This window comes from Rhinatrema bivittatum, chromosome 11, assembly GCF_901001135.1.
Source record: "Rhinatrema bivittatum chromosome 11, aRhiBiv1.1, whole genome shotgun sequence".
Taxonomy (NCBI): domain Eukaryota; kingdom Metazoa; phylum Chordata; class Amphibia; order Gymnophiona; family Rhinatrematidae; genus Rhinatrema; species Rhinatrema bivittatum.
In genome coordinates, this window is record NC_042625.1 from 70,347,988 (window position 1) to 70,366,971 (window position 18,984).

The 18,984-nt window shown below is 44.0% G+C and overlaps 1 protein-coding gene across 2 annotated transcripts; it reads right to left on the reverse strand.

The window, feature by feature from the left end:
* Positions 1-3,368: 3,368 nt before the first annotated feature.
* AP2S1 (adaptor related protein complex 2 subunit sigma 1) lies at positions 3,369-6,678 on the reverse strand. Of its 2 annotated transcripts, none has more exons than XM_029571691.1 (5): positions 6,531-6,678; positions 5,305-5,454; positions 5,070-5,183; positions 4,871-4,930; positions 3,369-4,289 (listed from the first exon to the last, which is right to left on the reverse strand). In XM_029571691.1, the coding sequence occupies exons 1-5, from the start codon at positions 6,531-6,533 to the stop codon at positions 4,188-4,190; spliced, it is 429 nt and encodes a 142-aa protein (XP_029427551.1). In that variant the 5' UTR covers positions 6,534-6,678; the 3' UTR covers positions 3,369-4,187. The 2 variants fall into 2 exon arrangements, with proteins under 2 accessions (XP_029427551.1, XP_029427552.1); XM_029571692.1 differs by lacking the exon at positions 6,531-6,678 and adding an exon at positions 6,343-6,488.
* Between the last annotated feature and the right edge of the window lie 12,306 nt (positions 6,679-18,984).

Sequence of the window (18,984 nt, forward strand, 5' to 3'; positions counted from 1 at the left end):
AGCAATATATCACACACATTTTTCTGTATAATTAACAGCATGACAAACTGCTGCTGCAGAGAGCATTTGTTTGCATACAGAAGCTCATATAGTTGGAAAGATGGATGCACTATTTCAGTTCAAAAACAAAAGTGACATCTCATAGTTTAAAAGTTTGTAACATATGACATCTTAATAAATTGTTGATTTTGGTACTTGATAAATGTTGCATATAGTTTAAATATTGTTTAAAAACAAATGTAAGCTTTCAATACAAAATTTACTTGTTTATGCACAGCCAGAGGTATGACTTATGCAAAATTATACAAATTTGCCTCAGAATCTTGAAAACTTTGCCATAGGAAACAAGGGCTCTGCCTCTACCTTTATGTCTCTGTGCTATATACACATACATATAATATGTTACAAATGGATCAAATAATCTAGGTCAGGATCATTGGCATGCCCACACACATACTCACTCCTGTCCTTTAACCATTTAAAATCACCGAACAGGCAGATAAAAGGGATTTGCTGAAGACCATGCAGTGCTAGAGCCAGGATTTGAACCCATATCCCTGAAACACTTAACTTAAGCCACATCTCCTTCACACAATTATATGGACTCTTCCCTCCCCTCCCAAAAAACGAATCAAATTAATTACACTTCCTAATATTATCCCTCTCCTCAAGATCAGATGAATTTCTTCCAAGCTGATCTGCAGCAGAGTGGATTTTGTAAACTTTGGAAGACACAGAAATTAATTGGTTCTTGAGTTCATGAGACTGCTGCCAAACTCAGGCAAGTTATATTGGGAAGAGGGCGACCCTCTCCAAAATGAGGGAGGAGTGGTAAGGAGTCTGGCAAGCCCCAGCAGACAGAACCTGAGTTGGAAGTGACCAGCAGGTGAGCCAAGGCCTCTGTTGCTGAAATCGAGGTGACAGCACAGGACATAGGAACTTCATGCTTGTTGGTGGGTTGTTTTGGGTACAATGCCACCACCTACTGTCCTGCTTGAGGTATTACAGTTCAACCCAGAAACCACTGCAAATCAGGATTAAATGCCAGAACATTAAAAAAAAAACAAAAAACTGTACACTGGCTTGCAGTGCACATTTTTAATGCTCAGGTTCATTTTTTTTAAAGTCCTGATGCAGTAAACTAATAATATGTTAATCGGGAGTTAAAAAATGTGCAAAAACTTTAAAATATGCTTTTGGCACAAGCCGAATGCACATTTTAACTCAGGAAGGGAGGGAAGAGTCGTCCGTGACAGTTGCAGCCACCACTTAGCTGGATAAATACCAATTTATCCATCTGACAGCAGGAAGCAGCTCCCAGATAGGAAGATATGTCTGTACTAATATGGATAAGTGGAGGCAGTAACTTGGCATCACTCACCCAAATTTTTTACTTATCCATGGACATTTTTAAACTGTTTTTAAAACTTGTTTTCCCCTTTTTAGAGGTTTTAAGTGCTGGAAACTTAACACCAGCTCTAACCTGCAGTTAAATTTCCAGCACTAAAAAAATGTGTGCTGACCTGATGCAGTCTCTCTTGGTTCAATTTCTGAGCCAAAACTTTGCTCCCTAGATGGAAGCTCCAGGAGCAGGAAGAAACTGGCAGGTTCTAAATACAAACCCCCTCCCCCCACCATTTTATTAAGGGGTCAATTTTAAAAGGTTCATGCGGGTGTCCATCTGCGTGCGGTTCCCAGCACGCACACATGGACGCGGCTATTTTATAACACATGCGCATGTTATAAAATACAGTTTCCACATACACTCCGGATTTTAAATCCGCGCACGCATGTGCAGGCGTGTCGGGACTCAGACGCAGAGGGGGTGGGGGGAGTATTTTTATAAACTAAGCATGATGCTGCTATCGGGCCTTTGCCTAATTCCCTCCCAGTTTCCTTTACCCCTTCCTACTTTGCCTCCCTTTTCTTCTCTCCGACCCTAAAACCTACCCTAACTCATCTACGTTTTTTTGTTTTTATACTTACGTGCTCTAAGAAGCAGATGTTGACGTGGACAGGACCTAATGGCTGCTGTCCTGGTCGGCCTCCACTCCACTCTACCCCACCCCGACCCCATCTCTTTTCTTTGGCCCGGCACTTCTGTGCGTAGCGGGAGTTTCATGCAAGGCCGGGCCCTTTTGAAAATGCAGGGCCTGGCCATGTGCGTAACCCCCGGATTTTACACGTGAAGGGGTTTTTAAAATTCGGGCTTAAAATGTCCATCCTGGCCCCTCCCCAGCCACAATAGAGACTGGAGCTTTCACATCTGCCTAGGCAAAACAGCAGAAGCCAGACCTCTGCAGCAGCGGCAGCTTAGCTGGGTGGGCTGCTCCCCTACTTCTTATCTGCTTACCTAGGCCACAAAGGAAATCCAAGCAGTAGCTTAAAACAGGAAATTCCTCTCTTTTGGTCTCAGAACAGAGAAATTGGATTTGAAGCTCATGAAGCTCCTGCACACACTGAATCCCTTGTGAGAGCCTTTAGGTTTAATCTCATTTGTCTTCCTGAATATTGCAGCAGCAAATATGTGAAAATTGCAGGCACAGGAGTGGTCAAGCCCGATACGGGTCCCCAACGCTCTCTCACTGTAAACAAATGTCTTAAGCCTAATGCCTTCAATTGCACAGCATATACAGAAGATATATGCAAGGCATCACTAGCACAATTACAAATTAGGGAAAATCTTATAATGATTCTGTCCCTTTTCAGCCATATCCCTTTTTTTTTTTTGTGTGTGTGTTTCTATATACCGAAGTTTGGTACAAGCCTTCACTCAGGTTTACAGGTATTACAACTTCCTACATTAAAGGTCATAACAATTAATATCATGCATTACCAGATACACTTTTTAACATTTACCTTTACTAACAGTAACATGGTAACATTTAACTTTACTAACAGATGTGCCATTTGGAAAACATCCATATGCATGGACGAGGTGAATTTCCTATAATGTGATATACGCATCCCTGGCTAGGAATTTTCTGGCAGTATTCCCTGCTTGGCTCAAGAATGTCCAGCAAGGATGGACAAGTGGTCTAGGTTAGGTAGGAAGCTGCTGATGGGTGAAGGTTAGGAGAGGCTCCAAGATAAACCTGCACCTCCTCCTTCCAGAATACTGAGCAAAGGGCATCAGCTTCAGAGGGAGGGAGGGAGGCTTGGCACAGAATGAAATCCCAACTGTACAGCCCTCATGAAAACCTGTGCAAATCATGACGGAGTAAGGGATCTTTGATTCAGAGAATCTAAAAACCGCACAATCTCGCACCCAGAGGAGACAACTTTGATTGAGAGAGAATCTGCATACCACAGAATCCCTTACTGCGGGAGGAGAAAGCTTTGATTCAGAAACTCCACATGCACAAATCTGTACTCCATCACAGACATGGTTTATTGGTATATCAGTACGACATTTCACCTGCAACAGTACTACATTATACAAAAATGTCAAAGGCTCCCTCACGCAGAGAGCCTATGGGCATTGAGCGAGGCAGGAGAAAGCAGAGGAAGAGAACAAAGGGGACCTTGAAATGGAGGAGAGAGATGGAAAATCAAATTCAGAGACTCACAGATGCAGGAGTGAATAAGGTTCAGAGGCACGAACACACACACACACACACACACACACACACACACCTGTTCTACTTTCCATGAATACAAGCTGATAGCCACTGGATATATGAAGGAAAGAGTAAAGAGCTCGGAAATGGAGGGGAGGATCCGATTTGCCTTTGTTCTTCTTCCCCCACCCCTTTTATCTGAGACCAAAAGAATCAAAAGCTGATGCCTCCTGCGAGTATCCATGCTTGCCAGTAATCAATGTCGTCAGCCTGTTCTCCACATCCCACGAGAGAGCAGGATATGACGACATCACTGGTTGCTCCTCTTTCAGGACATCTGGTAGAAGATCTACACTGTCCAGTGAGGGAGTATTACTCCAGTTACTGTAAAGGTGGTTTTTAGCTTAGTGTCTGCACCACCAATTAGAGACCAGGGGAAGAGTGTCTGAACCCGGGAGAAGCCCATAGATTGATTTTGGTAAGCTTTTGGGGGAAGCCCATGAAATATTTACACAAATCAGAGGATGTATGAAAAAATGAGGCCACTAGGGTCTGTGAGATAGAATAATGGGGGTGTGGAGGAGATGAAGAATGCCCAGAGCAGGAACCTTGTCCCAAAGTTCATTCTCACTCCAGGGACTGTAACATCAGGAGCTGTTTCAGTACTTTCGTCTGGCTTGTCTCTCTGATCTCTCCTGCTAAGAACATCTCATCCACTACAGTGTAAACCTGGAAGAGATCCAAGAACAAGGGGTGAGGCTTCGCATGTCCAGGACACTACCAGGCTGGCCTACTCTGGTTACACTTATCTAGTAGCCCATGACAGGGCTACAATCATGTCAGGTTTACAGGGCTTATTTACAGAAGACCCTCAGACTCCAAACTATTTTTAAAATTCTTAATAGAAAAAGTGTGTGCGCGCATGTGGCAGAGAAAGGGTGAGGCGGCATTACATTAAAGTAATAAACATTAGAAAGTCCACTGGAGACAGCAGATTCTGCTGCAAATTCCAGGGCAGCAGAAAGCCAAGGTGGGATTGAGGGTTGGAAGAGGCTTTGATTGAATACGATGGTCAATCCGAGATTTTTTATGTAACATGAAAAAACCTGCGTAAGGGTCTGTAAGCACAAAATAAGAACTCATGGAAGCTGGGTAATGCAAAACCTACCGAAGCTCCAACCAAATTAACTGGCTTTAATTATCACAACTGTGTCTTGGCTAAGCCCCTCTTTCACAAGGGCCCCTAGTTCCCCTCCCACAAGGAGCACCCAAAGCCAAAACCAGAGCCTCAGCCAAGGACTGGTGCTTACTTTATAGAAATTGAACACCAGATCCAGCTCGCAAACATTGTGGAAATATTCATTCAGCACCTAAAGAGAAGCAAGCCAATAACAAAAATTAGTGTAACTATTGACAGTTTCAGAGCTCGATACTGCTCTCCCTGCTATAGTAAGTTCATGTGACCTCCGGCACAGACACCCCAGAAACAGAATTGCCTTCCATTCTCACCTCCACAAAGTTATGAATAGCTTCCAGGTAGGCCAGATTATTGTCGTTCACATCCACGCAGATGCAGAAATACAGCCCCGCATAGCGCCGGTATATGATCTTAAAGTTTCGAAACTGAAATCAAGAAAGAGAGAGAGAGAGACACTGAGATTCGCTCTTTGTGAATAGGTCCTGATAAGGCAGCACAGAGAACTTCAGCACCATTCATTTAAGATCCATCAGCTATCACTGTTACCTCAACAAAGTTGGTATGTTTGGCATCTCGGACAGTGACCACAGCATGAACCTCCTCAATCAACTTCTGCTTCTCATCATCATCAAACTGCATGTACCATTTGGCCAAACGAGTCTTTCCTGCACGATTTTGGATCAGGATAAAACGAATCTGAGTGGTGCCAGAGAGAGAAAGAAAGAAAGAGAGAAAGCATATAAAGGGACAGTTCTTCATTACATAGCATCATTCTGCTCTGTCTCCTGAAGAAATCATTCCATGAAGTGCTTTTTCATGACCTGATCAGTATCCTAATCACATGATTAGCCTTTCTAGAGAGAAGTGAGCCCTGCCTTCTGAAGAATGACCACCCTAGAAGAGCATACCCTCTACTGAACTAATCATTATAGAATAGCATGACCCATGGTATTGCCATTATAGACTAAAGTGACTCCCCTAACCCTTGCCCAGGGACTGATCAACTTAGAATAGAAGGCCCCCTCCCCCTGGCAGTCTATCTCAGAACAGAGTGACTCTTCACCAAGAATCCTAGTGTATAGTGGCACCCTTTCCTCCTCAGGACTTCTCTCTCCAGAATATTATTATTTATGTATTAAATATTTAGATGTACTCACACCTTTTCATTGGTAGCTAAAGATGAGATACGTTCATGTACAGTAGTCATTTCCCTATCCCCGGAGGGCATACAATCTAAGGGCTTGATTTAATAAGCTGTTTCCCCATAGACACAGAATAAAAAAAAGTCTTAGTAAATCAAGCCCTAAGTTTGTACCTAAGGCAATGCAGGGTGAAATAATTTGTAAATTATCACAAGGAGCAGCAGCTAGATTTGAATCCTGGCTTCCCTGGTTCTCACTCCACTGCTTTAACCTCTAGACTAGCCCCACAGTGACCTGCTTGGGACAGCCTTCCCAGGGACTGACCACCCTGGATACAATGACTTCCTTACCATTCTAAAATTGTGACCCACCCTGAACTGGCCAACAACAGTGGGGACCACCAAAACATAACGACCCCTACAAGAACAGATCATTTTAATACCTTGCAATACTGTTTCTCTAGATTAGAGAACCTCCACCACAACGACTAACTATCCCAGATTAAATAATTTCTTCCACCCTCAGACTAGCACCCTAGAGTGACCCTTCTCCCCCAAAACCCACTGTCCTAAAACAAAGATGAAACTACCGATCCCAGCCTGCCCCGCGAAGGTCCGAAGCCCCTCTTACCATCCTCTCCAACTCCAGGACCACCCGAGAATAGCAGCAGCTGCTGCAGTGCCGGATATCCGGCGGCCATCCCCACCCCCTACTCCACGCGCGCTGCAGGCTGGGAGCTAAAGTCCAACCTCATCTCCTCCAGGCCAAACCAGCAGGCACAAGAACTACATTACCCGGCGTTCTCTTTCCCTTGATCCGCACGCGGCATTATGGGAGTGTTGTACATGTCCTTCCTTCCTATCAGGTGATCAGAAGCAGGCTGTAAATTGAATTCCGCTGCTGTGCAGTGGGTGGGGTGGAGGAATATATTTTATCTCCGTGATGAGTAGCGGGTTAAAGGGGATAGGAGTTCTTGCGGGCCTGTGATACTTTTTACTGGATTAGCCTGAAAGGATGTAATCAGCGCATGGGTTTAAATTGGAGCTACAAGTCCTTAGAAGCAGCCGAGCAAAATAAAAAAAAAAAAAAAGGGCTTGCACTAAGGATTCACCCTAGTCAGGTGGCGACCTCCAACACAGGCCCCTTTTCTAGGGTTACCATATCTGCCAGTGATTTGTCCTATTCCATGTATGGAGTTGTACAGCGATAACCTTAAAAAAAATAAAGTAGCAGGATGGGGCAAGTTGTGGCTGCCTCCTAGTCCACCTGCAATAGGGAAAAGAAAGCAATTTTCATTTATTTCGCAAAAACAATCAGCTTTGAATTTGTAGTTCTGTGCACCTTAAGAAAGATAGGACACTTTTTCATGCAATCAGAGGGGAAAAGCCATGACTAGATCGATTTCCAGAGAGGTGGCAATGTTACTGTTTTCTCAGTTGGCATCAGGGTTGCCACCTGGCTCCATGTCATATGGAACAAGGTAATCCAGTTCAGGTTTTGCCCTGTTGTTTGCATGTAATCTTAAAAACATAAGTTCCATACTGGGTCCATCAAATGGTTCATTGAGCTTAACATTTTGTTTCTGCTAGTGGCAAATCCGTGATTTGTCCCCTACAGCTCATCTTGGTCAAACACCCTATCCTCTGTAAGTCTCTATGTCAAAGCTATCAACATCTGGTTAGCTTACCATCGTCTAAAACTAAATTCATCAAAAATTGAAATTCTTCATCTATCCACAATTTCTCACTCTACATGCAGTCCTCCTTCCCACTTGACTATTGATGGTACTTTCATTCCCATAATATCCAAAGCCTGAAATCTTGGGGTTGTTCTTGACACCCAACTGTCTGCCACATCATATAGTGACAGTCTTAAAGAACTCTTTATTTAAAAATTCATTTACTAAAATGTCTACATTCCTTACTTTTCCCCGATGATTTACACATTGTGTTGCAGTCCTTGTTATTCAGTGGTCTAGATTACTGCAACACACTTTATCTTAGCCTTCCTGACTATGTTCTTTGCCCTCTGCAATTGATTTAAAACACTGCCACTCCTGTCTTAACAGGCACTTCCAAGAAAGATCATATCTCACCAGTTCTATTCTCCCTCCACTGGCTTCCCGTTAGGTTCAGAATTCAATATAAAATCTTACTCAATCATACACAGACTTTATATATAACCATTCATCCATATGGCTGTGCTCCTTTCTTGTATACCAACCAAACAGACACCTGCAATCCCTAAATAAATGCCTATTTGAAGTTCCCTCAATTTGTCTAGCCAGGCTTGATATAACTAGGATATGCGCATTCTCAGTTGCTGGTCCATTATTATGGAACACCATTCCAGATTTTTTAAGGCAGATTTCCAACCCGAAAGAAATTAAAAAAAACCGAAAACTCATCAGTTGTCTGCTGCCTTCGGTTCGTCACCTACCAAATGAACTCAGTTCCAAGCAATTGCACATAGGAATACAGGCCTTACCATTACTGTCCAGTAATTTTAACTCTTTCTCCTCTGTAATTCTATTTAGTTTTATGTGTTTTTTAGTTCACTGTGTGATTTTTATGTTAACTGTTATGGATTTCTTTTACTTGTTTTGGCCAACTTCAGTTGTAAAAGTGATATATAAACATTTTTAAATAAATTAAATAGCATGTAGGGTGCAGATAGCTGGACCCCACTTTGTGCAGTACACACATTGCACACAGTACCTCCTCACCTTCCCTGTCTTTGAGTCCTAGCTTTGTCTTATCCCCAAGCTGAGAGAAATGTGGAGAGCATGCACGGAGCACTGGTTGTGACATTCTGAGTGTTGGGAGCGGCAGCAGTGAAGGAGCTCACATACGGCAACTATAGTAACTTAACTAAGCCGGCTGCTTGCATCACACCAGCTTCTCCCTTCTTCTGCACGTGTAGGGGAGTTGGTGCATCGTGATGGGTTCATTTGTGTTTCTCTCTCCCTTTGTTTTAAAATCCGGAAGTAGTACTTCCCTGTTCTTCTTTTGGCCATGAGTCCTCTCCATGTCTGCACTGCCTTCTTTGTGGAGGCTGCTGTGCCACACATTTTGTTAATGTGGATGTCCTTCAGACTTGAAAAGGTTGGGAAGCACTGAAGAACAGTGAATAATAAAAGCACTGAGTTTTTAAATGCAGACCACCGTGTTTGCAGTTGCATACAACAATCAAGCATGAAGAGCTGTTATAAAAAATGTATTATGACCCAGATACAATAGGAAGTTTTGCTGGAATAAATCTTCATTTCAGGCTGCTAAAAAAAAATTCATGAAAGAGTGATCAGAAAACAAGTATCTGAATGGCTTACAGACCAAGATGCTTATTCTTTATACAGACCTGCTAGGACATGTTTTACAAGAAAGAAAACAATCATGTCAGACGTGGATGCACCGTGGCAGGCCGATTTAGTTAAGTTTGTAGCTGGTTATATCAGCTACAAATACAGCTTGACAGTGATACAGTAGATATCTTGTCAAAATATGCATGGGTCATGAGTCTAAAAACAAAGACAGGTCACGAAGTGACTAAAGCATTTGAAAATATATTCAACAGTGGCCATATTCCCAATAAAATACAAACAGATAAAGGTAACTTGGAATCCCGGGATCACCACCCCTTAGCAGTTGTTCGGATTTCCGGTGCAGGCTACAGCAAATCTGCATGGACCCATATACACGCGTATATTCGGCTGCACAGAGTTGTTTGAAAGTTATCCTTCCTGACTGTAAGCACCTTGGGACGATACCTACTGTATCTGAACTGTAATTTGTCTTGAGCTCGGGTTTGGAAAGGCGAGTAATCAGATCTAAAATCCAAATGCTACTTGGATTTTAGAATAGGAGAATGTGGCAGCAGATAAAGGCCTCTGGTCCTATCCAGCTTCATTCTTCCTGCTGTGACATTTGCAGGGGCTTTTTGATGTCTGGCTTTACTTCCTATTACTATTTATCATTTCAAACATGCTACTAGACATACACAGCACTCATTTTCCTACCACTAAGGATCCTCTATGCCAGTCAGGCTTTGTTGAATTCTGCTATTTTATTTCTCCTGGGAAACTGTTCTCTGCATCCACTACCCTCTCTGCGAAGAAACATTTCCTTTTGCTATTCCTAAGTCCCTTCTCCAAGCCTCCTGTCATAACCCCTCCTCTTCCTGGCTTCATATACCCTTGAATGTCTCTATACTAATAATAATGATAGCTATATGTGGGGTTATCAGTTGACGCACTCATGCCAGATCAGAAAAGAAATGCTAGGCTGGTCCTGCTCTTGTCTCAGGGCTCTGTAATTCTGACTTCCCAGCATGAGGTGGAAATGGAAGTTTTGAACCATAGTTGCTTTGCCTGTTCCTCACCAGCTGGAGTCACTGTTCTAGTGTCCCCAAGTCTGAGAACATTTATGAGAGCATATAAACATTTATCGGTTCTGCTCTCCCTATTCAGCTTGTTGACAATAGGCAGGGATCTCAACCTCGGGCCTCAAGCTGCTGTCCTCATGACTAAGAAACCAGGATATCGGCTCCCGTTGAAGTCAATATCAGCTAATTGTTTGGTGCATGGTTTATTTTTAGTTTTGCTGGGGTCAGCACTGATATATCTGGGGAAGCTCTGTGTTGTTTCCTGTAGGCTTCTGCATTGTGTGCTTGGATTGATTAGCTGGAAGGTGCTTGCTCGGAGTTAGTCCTTCCGGCTTCTGCTGAGCCCTCATAGAAAAAATATGTGGTGGGGGGGGGGGGGGGGGGGGGGGGGGGGGGGGGGGAGGAGAGGGAGGGAGCGGGTGATGGGAACTGGAAAGTAGGGGAGAAGAATGTTTGCACTTTTGATCTGAAGCTATAGTGAACGCGCTTAATAAGTAATACATGCTGAAAGCCACAAAATTTGCATTCAAATTTAATATCTTTATTGCAATATTTCTGTATAGTTATTCATTTACTGAAGACTTTAAACAGAATCAAAATTTCAGGGGAGGATATAGATTGGGGGTGGAAAGAGGCATTCCTCCCTCCATCTCCAGTTCTGCTCCCATTCGTATTCCTATCCCTTCTCCACTCTACCCCCAATCCTCTTTCTTTCCTTTCCACCCCTATCTCTGGTACCATCTCAAATGCACACCCACCTCTACTGCAAGTCCCCTCTCTCACATGCACACTCCTGGTGCTGATCCCCTCTCCCACTCCTACCCTTGGTATTAATCTCCTTTTTCTATCAGTGCAGTGCTGGGTCAGATCAACAGTGCATCGAGCCCAGCATCTCAAAACCCAGTAGCAGATATGGAGTTTCTAGTTTGCCCATCCACACAACTGATCAGCTCTACATCCCCACCACTCCCTCAGAGATCCCCTGTGCTTGTCGCATGATTTCATTAAATCATCCTCCAGCAACTCCACTGGGAGGCTGCTCCTTGCATCCACCACTTTCTGTAAAGAAATATTCCTCAATTATTTCTGAGTCTAGCCTCTTTCCCATGGCCCCTTGTTCCAGAGCCTCCTTTCTGTTGAAAGAGGTCCGCCTCCTGTGCATCAGTACCTTGGAGGTATTTAAATGTCTCTATCACAGGGTGGCCAGCCCCTGCCCTGGAGAGCCACAAACAGGCTAGGTTTTTAGGAGATCCACAATGAAGTCCTTCCTTCTTTCTTGACAGCTCTTGTGAAATCTGGGAAGAGTCTAACCACATGACCCAACAATTTAACCTTCAGATTTTTAAAGGAACATCTCATTATGAAACTTAAAGCTTGTTCCATAAGAAAGGAAACAAATAAGGTGGCCCTTTCTGATATCTCAAGAGTGGAGGACTCCAGAAAGGCTGTTAAATTCGCAAAGTGATTTGGGGCTTGCACAGTCCTTTCCTGCATGAACCTCATACGTTGTCCAAGGGAGAAAAATACACCTTGTTAATTGCAACACTTCCATCAGAAATTTCATCAAAGTCACATGAGGCATTTCCCCAATAATTCTAGGGAAGTTAAGAAAACACAAGCTTAAGTGTCTTATATGATTTCCAATCAACTCCACTCTTCTTGGAACAGTTCCCCATTCCTGAATGATCATAGTGTTCACAGACTGAATTGTTTTAACTTCATTCTCCAAGGCTAAAATCCTACTGGATAATTCCTGCCGTTGTTTCATTATCCTGTGTTGTGATAAAGATGGTAATTAGCAATCTGTAGTTATTTAGAATAGCTGTGGGTGGATCCTTGGACCAGTGGTAGGTGACCACGCCCTCGGGGGAAATCCCGAGAGGGACCACTGATCAGGCTTAGTGTAGGAGACAGACACACCCTAGTTCTTTTATTAGATAATATAGTAAACCACCAGAGGTGGCAGTAGTGAGCTGGAAGCACCCGGCTGGGCTGTAGTCCCTCAGGTACTGGAACAGCGATCCCCAGGTGGCTGAGTTGTAGAGAAACTAAGAAAGTGAGGAGGCAATATATGCTGAGTTCTGGCACAAGTCCTCGATGGTAACACTCACACAATGGTCTCTTAAGGCAGCCCAGGAGATGGTATGCATTAGGCCCTCGAGGAGTGAGTACCTGGACCCAGGGAAAGCTCTGAGAGATAGATGAAAACTCACTGATGTTGTAAGCAGCGATGACTTCTTAGCAGAAGTGGTATTCAGGAGCAAGTCCAGGACGTGGGCCCTCGAGCGAGTACTGGTTCCGGACTGCGACCTGAAAAGAAAAAGAGAGAGCGAGGCCCCTGAGGAGCGGGTTTCTCTAGTGAAGTCCGAGGAGGCAGAGTAGCTAGGGTTGCGGAGAGCGAATCCCATCCACAGCGACCAGGAGGAAGCTAGGTAACCCAATCCCTTGCTAACTCGTCTCATTAGCGAAAACTGAGACCTTAAATATCTGGTGCTGGTGACATCATCTCAGGGGGACGCCCCTGAGGTTCACGCCAATGCTGGTACATCAGTCGGGCCACACGCGCACGTCCTTAGGCATCTGGTCCAGGAACACCGCAGGAGGACGGCATGGAGACGCCACAGCAGCTAGCCTTCCATCAACCCTGAAGGAAGTTGCCAACGAGGTAAGGTGGGCGGAGCGGAGATGGCGGGCAGCGACGGACACAACATCCTGAACTAAAGTTTCCAATCTAGTAGAAATCACATTAACCATAGTGGAACATCCTGAGAATGACACAGCAAAATTTGGCCATCAAGTCCCATAGTGAGTCCAGAGTCACCACTGCCGGCTTGGTCAATAAAAGGAAAGCTCTCACCCACAGCAGAGTTACCCAGGGCTGAGCAAGGACATTGACGCTGCTGCGAGAGAAGCAGCCTGGAGCAAGTTCTCTGACGCTGCTGTGAGACAAGCATTCTGGAGCAAGGTCTCTGGCGCTGCTGCGAGAGAAGCAGCCTGGAGCAAAGTCTCTGCCACTACAGTAAGCACAGTCAGAGGTTGTCCTTACTGCTACAGACACAGCTTGGAGAAGAGTCCTTGGTGCTGCAATGGGCAAGGATGGGGGCAAGGTTATTAGGTGCCCTAGGCGAAACTTACAGCCTGCTTCCTCTTCCCCTCCGGGATCACACCCTCCCTATACACAAATAAAATTATGCATTTATAATAATTTAACTAAAAGGGCATTCAAAGTACAGTCTTCAGAGGTAGAAATATCACTTATAGCATGTATATTATATTTACATGCACTGCTGTGGTGCCAATCTGAAAAACCTCCAGAAAAAAAGTAAAAAGGACACTTGGAATTGATAATAGGTCTATTGTAATGTTTGTTGGGTGTTGGCTTGGCCCTCAAAGTCATGAATAAACTGTATTACAATTATTGTAAACCTCACAAACCAAAACAGTACTAATTACCAGCAATCAAACAGTAATAACTACCTATGAAAAAGCAACACTGCAAATATTATACCAGGCCCTAAAACACCAATACATCTCCTATTAGGAAAATAGAACAACCCAGGTTTCTCTAGATCCCTATGCAGAAACTACAAGCTAGCAGAATACCTCACTTCAGTCATATATGCAGGACACAGACAGATCTTCAGCAAATACAAATAAAGACACCAAAAACTAAATATAGAAACGTGCAGACAAAAACTGGACTGGAAACCACAAGAAGCCAGGCTTTGTATGCAGTTCAACAGTGGAAAAACAGAAACATTCTTCATTAAAACAAACAATAAAATCAAGAAATATCAATTATCAATAGAGTAAAACCATACTAATAAAAAGAATACATATTTCATAACAGCTGACGAATAGAGCAACTTCCAGTAATTAAAAGTTATACAAATTTTCCAAATACCAATAAACTATTTAAAAACAACAGCCACAAGGGACAGCACCCAATAATTACAATTAATAAATATTTTAAAAATCCCCTGCTGTCCATATCTGGGATCTTTTGAATTCCAGATGCCCTGTTGTGAATTAGCAGGGGGAGAGGAAAGGAGTTGTTGCTCATAAAATGTGCTTTCTCTCTCATATGTACACACATACCTATGCCTTGTCTCTCATACATGCACACACAGACGTGCCTTCTCTTTCATACTTGTAAAATACAGACATGCCCTCTCTCTCATACATGCACACACAACCAGGCATGCCCTCTCTCTCATACATGCACACACAACCAGACATGCCCTCTCTCTCATACATGCACACACAACCAGACATGCCCTCTCTCTCATACGTGCATACACAGACGTGCCTTCTCTTTCATACTTGCAAAATACAGACATGCCCTCTCTCTCATACATGCACACACAACCAGACATGCCCTCTCTCTCATACATGCATACACAACCAGACATGCCCTCTCTCTCATACGTGCATACACAGATGTGCCTTCTCTTTCATACTTGTAAATACAGACATGCCCTCTTTCTCATACACACATGCCTTCTTTCTCACTCACTGCCCCTCTCCCAGAAACACAAAGACCAACAGCAACAGCCTCCTCCTTCAGTCCCCGTGACCCACAGTACTCTCTCTCTTTTCTGGCCTGTGGGGGCTGACGCTTCTCTGCCTCCTGCTGCTAACACACATGGCCTATGCAGCTCCTCCTGCTGATCAGGGACTGGCCATGCTGCTCCACATTCTCTTGAAAACTGCTTGGCTGGTGCTACTTGTTCCGGCCCCATCTGCACTTCTGCTCCTCCTCCTGCTCTTCATTGCCGCACGGGCCCGGGCCTGATTCTGCCTCTTCTTGCGTCAGGGATGTGCTCTTCTTCCTGCCTAATGCTGGGACAGCATGGCCACTCCCTACCCGTGCACAACCATGCCATGGTGCTTTCTCTTCTGACCTGCGCAGTTGGGAAGGAGAAAGCATGCCGTTGCCCCCCTCCCCCCCCCAACCGATGGCACTCTAGGCAGCTGCCTAGTCCGCATAGTGCTTCCACTGGCCCTGGCGATGGAGCAGCCTGGAGTACTGGGTGCTGCAACGGATGCAGCCTGGAGAGAAATCCTGGATACTGCTGGTGCAGCCTGGGCTGGAACCTTTGCAGGCACAGACAGGAGCCCCGCCACTATCGCTGGGGCAAGAGCAACCTGAGGTTGAGCCTTTGACAAAGCTGCAGCTGCAGTCTTAGGAAGCATTGTGGTCAGAGCCTAGGGCCAAGTCTTTGAAACTGCTGAGGGTGCAGCCTGCAGTAGAGTCTCTGGCATTGCTACAGGTGCAGCCTGGAACATAGGCTTGGATACTGCCAAAGCAGCCTGGAGAAGAGTCCTTAGTGCTGAGATAGGCGCAGCCTGGAGCAAAGTCATTGGAAGTGCTGCGGGAGCAGCCTGGACCAGAATCTTTGGAAGTGCTGGTGGTGCAGCCTATAATGGAGCCTTGGATGTTGCGGGTGCAACCCGAAATGGAGTTTTGCATAATCTGGGTGCAGTCCAAAATGGAGTTTTGGATGCTGTGGGTACAGCCTGGAAAGGAAACTTCTGTTGTGGGCCAAGAGCCCATTCAGAAAACGGGAGTGCTTGCATGTAATCATGCATGACCTGTTCTTCATCTCCCCATAGTTGCTGATCATAGCCTAGGGATCTTGTTGGACAGGTGCTTCAATATGGATCTTGGTCTTGACAAGAGTGATGGACAGACATAAGAGAGAAGTCCACAATAAATCTGTTGTGGGGAAAGCATCTTGACACAGCATACAGGATTTGCAGGAAAAAAATTTGCTGGGGATAGAAAAGAGAAAGTAGATGCATCCCCCCCCCCCCCCCCCCCGCCTAATCATCAGCAGAGTGACTATAATTTAAAAGCTGCTGCCCTTTTTTCCGTAAGAGCTTCCTTTTGCTAAGGAAACGCATGAAATGTTGGGTGGGGGCACGGCAGGGCCTGTGAGTGCACACCTGCTCATAGGCTTCACAATAACTTCTTGCCGTTGCCATCACACACTGGGCCAGAAGAGAAGCGAGGAGGGGAGATGCACAGCGCCATCTGGATGCTTGCCAGCCTGCTTCAATGAAAAAGAGAGATGAAACTTAAATAAAGAACAAAATAAAATCAGAACGACACAGCAAATACAAACAGGTTAAAACCATATAGAAACACAGTAGTGATGGCAGAAAAAGACCGACCCTTCCAGTCTGCCCAGCAAGCTTCTTATGGTAGTATGTGCTGCGCCATGCAGGTTACCCCTATGTTCCTCTTAAGGGTAGTAACTGCCACTCCATGCAATTATTCGATGAGTCTTCCTGAAAATTCAGACAGCACTGACGTGCTTTGCTCATGCACTTGGCCTTAGAAGCAGTCCTGTATCTTTTCACTTATGTCCGAGTATCAGTACCCCAGACAGTAAAAGTCAGGGCATGTGTTGGTGGTCATCTGAATCCAATTCCTCTTCCACTCCTGCCCCTTCCTCGACCCCCCCCCCCCCCCCCCCCCCACTATCAAAGAGGAGAGCGATGTCGTAGTTGCTTCAAAAGCATCAAGGCTTATTGGTTAAGCGTAGTACTTCCTTGCCTTCTGTTAAGGGTAGTAATTGCTGCTCCGTGCAGGTTACCCCCATGCTTATCAGGTCCTTAGACTGTAAAAGTCCCTCATTGGTTGTCATCTGAATCCATCTCCCCTTTTCCCCCCTGATGTATATGAATTCAGTTTCCCAGTTCAATCCGCTGGAGATTCTGATTTCATTTTGTTCATTATTTTTTAAATTATTTTATCTATGGTTGTGAATGCTGGAATTTGCTCAGAACAAGTCTGGATGTGTGCGCAATATAATTTTAAATAAATAAAGTTTCATAGCTCTGTTTTTCATTCCTGCTTTAAATTCCCTGTTGCTGTGGCTTTTCATTGGTTCCCTTTGATTATGTAATTCCATTCATTTTAAAAATTTTTGACACCCCTCTCTGGTGACTCTTGGGGCTCGAGTCTCTGGCTGCTGCAGGTCATGTAACTTAGTAAGTGACATTTTTTCCTTCTGCTGTGGATTGGCTCTCTCTTCTTTTGGCGGTTTTTTAAATTACAAAGCTGTCTATTGTGTCTTTCATTTAGTCATTTGCCATAAGAAATGTTTGCACTGCTGACTTGGGTAGGTCGTCTTTTTGCATTTGATTTTTTTGCCTGTACTATAGGTAGTCTTCTTTGTGCTGTCATCTGAAACCTTCTTTTCATTATTTTTCAGATTTAAATAATTGTGTTTTCGCTCCTGACGAAGCTCTGCATGAAACACAGGCTGTGCCAAGGGACTTATTATTGGAGTTTGTGTTATCTACATTAAAGTGCTACATAAGAACATAAGAAATTGCCATACTGGGTCAGATCAAGGGTCCATCAAGCCCAGCATCCTGTTTCCAACAGAGGTCAAACCAGGCCACAAGAACCTGGCAATTACCCAAACACTAAGAAGATCCCATGCTACTGATGCAATTAATAGCAGAGGCCATTCCCTAAGTAAACTTGATTAATAGCCGTTAATGGACTTCTCCTCCAAGAACTTATCCAAACTTTTTTTGAACCCAGCTACACTAACTGCACTAACCACATCCTCTGGCAACAAATTCCAGAGATTTATTGTGCATTGAGTTAAAAAGAATTTTCTCTGATTAGTCTTAAATGTGCTACTTGCTAACTTCATGGAATGCCCCCTAGTCCTTCTATTATTCGAAAGTGTAAATAACCGATTCACATCTACTTGTCCAAGACCTCTCATGATTTTAAAGACCTCTATCATATCCCCCCTCAGCCGTCCCTTCTCCAAGCTGAACATCCCCTTTATCATTTTGGTTGCCCTTCTCTGTACCTTCTCCATCGCAACTGTATCTTTTTTGAGATGCGGCGACCAGAATTGTACACAGAATTCAAGGTGCGATCTCACCATGGACTGATATAGAGGCATTATGACATTTTCCGTTTTAGTAACCATTCCCTTCCTAATAATTCCTAACATTCTGTTTGCTTTTTTGACTGTTGCAGCACACTGAGCCGACGATTTTAAAGTTTTATCTATGATGCCTAGATCTTTTTCCTGGGTGGTAGCTCCTAATATGGAACCTAACATCGTGTAACTACAGCAAGGGTTATTTTTCCCTATATGCAACACCTTGCACTTGTCCACATTAAATTTCATTAAATCTTCCAGTCTTGCAAGGTCCTCCTGTAATGTATTACAATCCGCTTGTGATTAAACTACTCTGAATAATTTTGTATCATCCACAAATTTGATAACCTCACTTGTCGTATTCCTTTCAGGATCATTTATATATATATATATATATATATATATATATATATATATATAGAAAAGCACCGGTTCAATTACAGATCCCTGAGGCACTCCACTGTTTACCCTTTTCCACTGAGAAAATTGACCATTTAATCCTACTCTCTGTTTCCTGTCTTTTAACCAGTTTGTAATCCTCGAAAGGACATCGCCTCCTATCCCATGACTTTTTAGTTTTCTTAGAAGCCTCTCATGAGGAACTTTGTCAAATGCCTTCTGAAAATCCAAATACACTACATCTACCGATTCACCTTTATCCACATGTTTATTAACCCCCTTCAAAAAAATGAAGCAGATTTGTTAGACAAGACTTCCCTTGGGTAAATCCATGTTCACAGTGCATGCAAATCAATCTCATGCATATTTGTTGTGGATATTCTGAA